The sequence below is a fragment of the Silene latifolia genome, chromosome 1 (genome assembly GCF_048544455.1).
Source record: "Silene latifolia isolate original U9 population chromosome 1, ASM4854445v1, whole genome shotgun sequence".
Classification (NCBI taxonomy): Eukaryota; Viridiplantae; Streptophyta; class Magnoliopsida; order Caryophyllales; family Caryophyllaceae; genus Silene; species Silene latifolia.
In genome coordinates, this window is record NC_133526.1 from 125931885 (window position 1) to 125940083 (window position 8199).

Here is an 8199-nt window from a genome sequence, read left to right on the forward strand (position 1 = left end):
CTCACTTCTTCCGCATCGCTTCTTTGCCAAATCTTCAACGATACCAAGACAATCACTCTCGACAATCACTTTCCTCGACCCCATCCTCCTAGCTTCCTTTAACCTCAGTAATACCGTCTCAGCTTCAGCCATAGCCACTTCGGTACTTGATTCACCCTGCACCACCACTGCCCATTCCACCACACCCTCCGAATTCCGGCTTACAGCTCCCAAACCCACGCCTACACCCTCCATAACCCCCGCATCCGTATTCACCTTCGACACTCCATGCCCCGGTCTTTCCCAATTACTATTCCGTACCTCCTTCTCCAAGCATGGTACCCCCTTATCCTACAAAGCCTCCATCTCCCAAACTAGCCCCCATATCCTACTCATAATCTTACCAATGTCTCATTTCTCATCTTCAAAAACCAACTTATTACGCTTCTCCCATAAAACCCAACACGTTGTTAAGAAAATCACACGTTGCTCCCCCAACGCCTTCAACCCTAACTCTATCCACTCTCTTACTATCATCTTTTCATGGTTTATCGTTTATTTATATTCCTAGGTCGTTTAATAGTATTGTTCATCACCTTGCCTGTAAGGCTATTGACTAGCTAGGATACCTTTATTTCAATTCATTACTTGTTTATTTCCATTTATACGTTTGAAATAAAACTGCCTTCTTCAATATTCTTTTTTTTTTTTTTTTGACAGTTGGAACGTTATTCTTTTTTACCGCGTATATACATATTAAACTATCAATGTAATTTTCATTACGATTCATCCAATGATATAACCCATCGATGGTGGAAGTTTACAAGTTTTGGGGTACTATTCTATTGTGAACAAAAAGCTCAAAAGAAAACCCAGTGCTCGAGGAACAATTGATCATCATCATCAAAAAAAAAAATCCGTATTATTCTCTACCTAAAAAAAAAAAAAAAAAAAAAAAAAAAAAAAAAAAAAAAAAAAAACTCCGTATTATTCTCTACCTATCGAGGTAGTTGCATATTTCAATTTGGCCAGTGTCATTCAACTGTTTACATTTTCTTTTCGATAGTCCATACAGCAAATATTCCACCCTCTATCCAACTTATGCGGCCATATATGAAATTTCATGTAGAAGTGAACCGTAAACAATAATGTCAATGCCAATTAACGGCATAAATTACTAGTATAAAAACACTTCCTTGCTGTGTATTCTGTGTACTATCAACCAAGTCATAGTAAATTGGTAATCGATGGACATTGGAGATAAATTACATTAATCAAAGTGCAACAAACTACAAGGACCCCAAAATTGCGCAAACAGCTCCATTCAAACAATGGTCAACACTACTTCAGAGAGCTGTGAATATAGCAGCTCCAGTGACCAGAGATGGAATACCGACAGGAGTAATCCAGACTGAATTACCTAGCAGTTGACGGTACATTACACCTCTTTACCTGCTGCATATTTGCAAGTGTCAGTAATGAACATTCATTCTCAAAATCTCCATGGGTAACTACTCACTTGGGCGAGTGGATGTATTCGCAATGGATTGCTTACCTTCAACATTACTTTGCAGGGTTTTATCGGCTGTTCGGTTTGCTGTTTTGGCCGCGTTTATAGCTACAAAATCATTGAACATCCAACTTAGTATTTCAAAGATAGATATCATTAAATCACTCACAGAACCGGTTAGAAAGCTGTATGGATCAGTGAATTAACCTTTGAATTTTCTTTTCTTGGTGGCCCTTTTCCTCTTCCTGTCCTCCTTCGTTAACTCAGCGTCCTCTTTGATGTCTCCTTTACCAGCAAAGACCTCCTCAGGAGCGAGCATAGCCGCGTCTGAAACCGCCACTGGAGCTATCTGTTCATAAAAACGGTAACAGGAACTATAAATCCTACTCAACTAAGTATTGGTCGATCATCCAAGGACATGGACCAGAAACATTATCTTATTATGCTTTTTGTCCAATTTTTGTGCTAAAAAATTATAATTTGTACCTTCTGTATAATAAAATAGTACCCCATAATAGCTTTACTATTTTTAATGAGACACCAAAACAAAATTTCCTACGTCTGCCACCGCACTAAGCATGAACCCTGAATCACAATCCTGGATAATTTATTTACTACCAGTCGGAGCAGACAGAATCTAAAAAAGAAGCATTAAGCATGAGATGAGTTCATGAGCCTCATACCTCTTCCATGGCTAAAGCTGGAACATTTGTCGGGATAGTCATGTCTTCCATAACCTGTCATGGTAATGTTGATTACACACGCAGACCACAGACAAACGGGTTCACTTGTATCTGCAGAGCGGATGAAAGCTAGGAATAAAATGAGGAAAGTATACCGGCTTGGGAGCGAAATGGAAGTGAGAAAGTGCATCCAGTTTCAAACACAGCCTTTTAAAGAGTTCACTTGCCTGGAACAAAAAGACGGTAATGTGTGAAATCCTATGTCCAGGAAACAGCTTACATAAAGACACGTGCGCACAGAGGATAACAGAACATCAGAATTCAGGCGTGAACTGACATGACATTTCTTGATCAGGTCTGCACTGACCTGCCTGTACTGATCAGTGCAACTCATTTTCTTATTAAAGAAGCCCCAATGAAACTGATTCAATCATTTCAGGATGGAGGCAGTATTAGGTTACATACATACTCGAAATATACTTAAGAACACTTAAAACGAGGCTGACAAATGACAACCATTCGTTTTAAGCATATAAATCTGAAGCAAATATTGCATAAAACAATCCCCCACGTCACCACCCACTACCACCCTCACCAACCAGAAAGCAAGTGAAAAGGGAGGGTGTAGATATGATTAGTACATAGAGTATAAAACAAAGTGCACTACGCAAGCAGTACATAAAAGTACAAGGTAGTGAGATCATTATCCACATTCATCCAATTATATGGAGTATGAAAGCATTATCCATATAAGCAAATTATTTGCTTTGCCCACAAAGAAACAGAAGTTACGTATAAATAATCACCTCTTTTCTCAACTCATCGTTATGCGATAAGGGTGCAGCAGCAAGGCCAGTCTGCTGAGCATATTCTTCCTGCAATTATGATATTTCAACAGCAAAGATTCAGGTCAGTCCATCAAATTGAAACTTCAGAGATAATTTCTATAAATCAAACACAACTTGATCCTGAACGTGCACTAACCTCATATATTTCAGCAAGACCCTTCTTGCTCTTATTATCATCCTGTTGACAAAAGGCAAAAGATAGGCAAAATCAAGTAGATGAAAGACAAATGGAAAAAGATAACAAAACCAACTGGTAATGAAAGTTATAGGACATCTGTATGAAAGAGGACAAACTGACCAGCTCCTTCCTTTCTTTAGGTGCTGCAGATGGCAATTTAGGAGCCCTTTGTACATCATCAAAACGTCCCTGTGAGCATCAAGAATTTCAGTACAAAAAGCAAGCTGTCACAATACTATATGTGCATTCAAACTGCAAAGTAAGCATAGAATACAAAAGACAAGAGGACCCTACGAAGCATATTTGAACTTTAAAGTTTTATGGTCATCGTCCCTATAACAGAAATTTGGAAACTTTCGAGTAAGCTTCAATCCCCAACCTCATGCAATGATGGTGGATCTTGAGTATGCCTGTAAGCTTCAAATACATGTATCTAATTTGATAATACACCAGAACAGAAGCAGATATCACAAATTTGCAAGAACTAGATTTGACCAACTGCTTCAACTATCAATATCTCGATTCTCTAAAATTAAATTCTTTAGAATCAATCTACCACAGGCACCTCCAAAGACTGCAATTCATCTATGGCCAGTTTGGAGAAAGGCATTCGATTCTTAAATTTGGACTTGGCCCAAATTCTTTGTTTGGGTGTTCTAATAATTTTAGGATTTGGACTTGGAACAAATCATGAGTATTTGATAGAAAGCCCAACATATATGATCCAAATAACATCTATAAACATGTCATTTTGAAAATTTTTCTCCACACACTCAATTCTCTCACCCCTCCCTCACCCCAACATCTATACCATGAATCCATGATAATGCTCCACTAGTTTCTCTCGCGGTCTTTAATTGTTGCTCATTTACCGAAAGACAAAGTGAGTCCCAAAGTCAAATTTCAATCAAAAAAGCAATCTCCCATTTGGCTGATTTTTAATTGTTGCTCGAATGTTATGGTTTGACACTTTGACTACATCTTCCACTACTTGAGGATGGTTAGACGGGACTGATGTAGGGAAATTGAAAATGAAACTGTAATAGTTTGATTAGTTTCTGGGGAATGAGTTTGGAGAACAATTTTAAATGTTTATATATTGGAATTTTTTCCTATCAATGTTGTGAGATTGAAATCCAAAAATTTCAAAATCTTTTGAGTTTCCCAAACAAAAATTCATGTTCCCAAACACTATCTTAATGAGTTCTAAAAGCTATGAACTCTCCAGACGCCTACATATAGTATGGTTCTGAGATTCTCCTTGTTAGAGGATGCCTGTTTACAAACATTCTAATATGGATTTTTAACAAATACTAGCAAAACAACTGTCCACAATCACATGAAAAAGATAGTTCTTCGAAAACATATTGGGAGGGAACTGATTCGGAAAAAGAATTGAATCCGAACATTTATAGCAGGAGAATCTTGAGCATCTAATCAGTTATTCAGTTAACCCAATGTTTTACAAATATCAGTGCGAGAAAATTAAGGTACAAAGAAGAGATAAAAAGCTTTACCTCAGATATTCTTTTCTTAATAATATCTTCAAGGGATGTTGTAACCTCCTCTGTGATAACTGGAGGTGGCCTTAGATTGTGCTCAAAGTCTAGATCAACTTCCAAAGCACTGTCTCGTGGCCTTTTAGATGCTGTAACCTACTCAGTGCAACGAAAACGGGACTATTAAAATAGATAATAGCATGGACAAAACAGTGCTGATCCTAGCACAATTTATCCCCGTGACTTGTCGAAACAATTTCCTGAAGCATAAACAGTTACCTCGCCCTGCATGGTCCAATCCTTGGCCGCTAAATTCGCCTCTTCCATCTGTTTGATTTTAGCTTGAAGTTTCTTCCGCTCTCTCTCATGAGTAGAAAGATTTTTATCGCTCTGCGGAAGGGACCACGCATCAAGTACAGTGATAGCAGTACAAAATACAAACACGTGCTATCTCAAAGAGGAACAGTAACCTGAGGTTCATCTCCGTCATCTGATTCTGATTCATCAGATTGATCTGATTCATTAACTTGTTCTGGTCTTCTTTTTGGCATAAAATTCTTCTCATCTTCCATCTCTGAGTCAACTGATTTATCCACTTGTTTCACTCTCCTTTTTGGCGTCTTCTTATTCGGAAGATAGAAATCTTCATACCTGATTTGGAAAAAAAAACAAAATTAAACATTGCTTGCACAAAACAAACTGCCTGCCTATCTGAAGGATGAATGGAAAAGAATGTAAACAAGGGAACAGAGATTTGAATTAGTTGAGTAGCAAGCATGCTTTACTATAACTCAGTTACAGCAAATGGAAAACATCGGCAGGTCCAGCAAAGTATGAATCACAGAATTTCTAAACATGCCAATAATCATCAATGTAACTCATATACTCTCAATGTGAATATTTTTACATTCCAGACAATAGCTCGTATATACAAACAACAGCATACCTACTTATCAAGAAAGTTCAAATGAAAGTGTTCCGAATTACGAAGACATCTACTTCACAGCGAAAAGAAGCGCAACCAGCTTAATGAGAGTCATATTACATTAGTCTCTCATAATACAGTTCAAATAAAATAAAATAAAAAAGTATTCTTTTTGAAGAAAGAAAATACTCCCTCCGTTCCGGTCATTTGTTTACCTTTGCTTTTGTCACAAAGACCAAGGAAAGGGGAGGGGACCATTTGTGGGTAGTGGTATTGGATGAGAACTAAACAACAATAATCCAATTGGATGATCAAATTACCTATCAAAAGCCTTCCTGATATAAAAAAGTAAACAAATGAATGAAACACCCAAAAATGGAAAAGGTAAACAAATGACCGGGACGGAGGGCGTAGTAGTCTTGGGAAGTAGTCGAAGACGAGATTCACTCTATTACAGTAGCAGTCTACTAGTCATCATAGTTGTCATTGGGGATCAAAAGAACACTATTCGTCTTTTTCTTTCCTAATAATAAGCATAAACTATATCCATATTTTTCTCTCTTAATAAGTACTCCTATATAGTTTTCCAACTTCCCAGTTCCCACACCATAGCATGGAAACCAAAAAAAAAAAAAAAAAAAAAAAAAAAAAAAAGATACTGCAACATATAAGCACCTGATCTCTTTTGTGTTGTCTTCATCATCGTCGTTGCCTCCTCCATACATGAGAAGCTACAATAAAAAAACAGACATTAAATAATGGACAACATTTGTGAAACAAACATTTCACCTCAGTGGAGTTAGAGTTCTAGAATTAGATGTATAGAAGTGGTTATTTCAATTGTTCCTAAACAGAAAAGGAGACGATTACCTGCTTCTCCACGGAGAAGTTACAAGAGAGATATTTTCTAAATATAACTGATCCCAAAACCCTATAAAACAATCATCAGATTCATCGGAAATGAAAAGTTAGCTTTTTGTTTATATATATCACCTATCACTACAAAACTGGAAAAGGGCAAATTACATCGACGACATTAATCCGGTGCCTCAATGGCTCCCTCAAATAAGCCCTCGGGTTGCTCATCTGTAGTTCCCATATCTACACCCTACCCTTGGCAAATTCAGTGACGGAGTCATGCTTCCATCCTACTCCTAACTAATGTAGTTATGATGCAAAGCAAACTCAACTACACACCTAATTTGTCTACAACAAGCATTCAACAAAAAACAAATTACTTGCTAAATTCTAGAATCTATAATTTCATGAGATTACAAATTAACGAAGTTGAAAGTAAAATTGCAAAAAGAAAACAGAATTAACCTCATTAAGACCACCATCTTCCATATCATCATCACTCTCACTCTCTTCATCATCATCATCATTACTCCTTTTATTCTTCTTATTCTTTTTCTTTTTCTTGTTCAAATTATCCTCACCCTCATACTCTTTTTTCTCCTCTCTAACTAAAAAATTCTCCAAATCCTTCATTTTCAAGAACTCGTCTTCCACTTCCGGCACACCATCACCATCATCCTCCACCTCTTCCTCTTCCTCGTCCTCTTCATCGCTTTCGCTTTCACCATCATCTTCATCCCCTTCTTCATCCTCATCCTCATTCTCAAAATCCTCGCCGTCTTCCTCCAAACTCACATCCCCATCATCCTCAAAATTCCCGTTTTCTAACCCAATCTTTTCATTTCCCTTAAAAAGACTGGAAATTTGAAGTGGGTTTTGCTCAAAACGCTTGATATCCCTCTTAAGTGAAGAAATCAAAGGATGAGATTGAATATCAATCTGCTGCCAAATTTGCTCAGCATCAAACCCATCTGTAAGAAGCTTATCAAATGGTGATTTAGGTGAGTATGGTTTGAGGAATGCAAATAGATATTCAGAGGCTTTGCGAGAAGCGAGAGAAAGGTCTTCGTTTTGAGACAGAAACTGAGGCGGGTCAGTTGATTTGAGCTTGTTAATGGCTTCCATCACTGTTTTTCTTCAATTGATTTCGCCAATGTTGAACGAGTTTTCAAGGTTTAACGGTTGTTACTGTTTGCAAATTGCAAGGGTTTTTTCTCTAGGGTTTAAGTTTAGGGTCCTCGTCAATTCACAGGGAGCAAAATACTTCTTCGGTCCTTTTTTTTTCTCTTACTGGGACCGCAACCGTTATTTGGTGCGCACCGTGTAAACTGTAATCCCCGGATATACATGATATCCTTTTGTTATGGTACATATGAGGGGCGAACCCCGAAAACTAAGCAGTTATTATACGAGGAATAGCGACCCCAAGAATGTTTTCACGCAGAATTGTGGGTAGCTCCATAGAAGGATGGTCTAATAGAGTAAGACTAATGCCCGCATTAACTCCTCGATTAGCAAGCCAATCGGCAGCGCGATTTGATTCTCGATAAGTATGCTCTAGTTACCCCTTTCCTGTATGAGATCTTTGCATCTTTTCACCACCGGTCTAAGATCATTACTTAGTGATTGTTCCTCCATCACGAGTTGAATACACGAATTATTATCCATGTGAATTAATAGCTTGTCAATACCAATTTGTTTCGCTCTTTCTAGTCCAGC

At 37.8% G+C, this 8199-nt stretch overlaps 1 protein-coding gene across 2 annotated transcripts; it reads right to left on the reverse strand.

Moving 5' to 3' along the window:
- Positions 1 to 1125: 1125 nt before the first annotated feature.
- LOC141608907 (M phase phosphoprotein 10-like) lies at positions 1126 to 7712 on the reverse strand. Of its 2 annotated transcripts, none has more exons than XM_074428240.1 (13): positions 6946 to 7712; positions 6298 to 6353; positions 5168 to 5348; positions 4977 to 5087; positions 4716 to 4853; positions 3319 to 3387; positions 3157 to 3198; positions 2979 to 3047; positions 2328 to 2399; positions 2173 to 2226; positions 1697 to 1838; positions 1535 to 1597; positions 1126 to 1431 (listed from the first exon to the last, which is right to left on the reverse strand). In XM_074428240.1, the coding sequence occupies exons 1-13, from the start codon at positions 7603 to 7605 to the stop codon at positions 1418 to 1420; spliced, it is 1671 nt and encodes a 556-aa protein (XP_074284341.1). In that variant the 5' UTR covers positions 7606 to 7712; the 3' UTR covers positions 1126 to 1417. The 2 variants fall into 2 exon arrangements, with proteins under 2 accessions (XP_074284341.1, XP_074284336.1); XM_074428235.1 differs by having other exon boundaries at positions 1126 to 1434.
- Between the last annotated feature and the right edge of the window lie 487 nt (positions 7713 to 8199).

Excerpts from the sequence above, each read along its gene's own strand:
- LOC141608907 (XM_074428235.1), bottom strand. The coding sequence starts at position 7,605 with ATGGAAGCCATTAACAAGCTCAAATCAACTGACCCGCCTCAGTTTCTG. Across the intron at positions 3,199-3,318 it reads CTAAAGAAAGGAAGGAGCTG|GATGATAATAAGAGCAAGAA; the intron begins GTCAGTTTGTCC and ends TTTTGTCAACAG. Across the intron at positions 1,598-1,696 it reads CAAGAAAAGAAAATTCAAAG|CTATAAACGCGGCCAAAACA; the intron begins GTTAATTCACTG and ends ATGATTTTGTAG.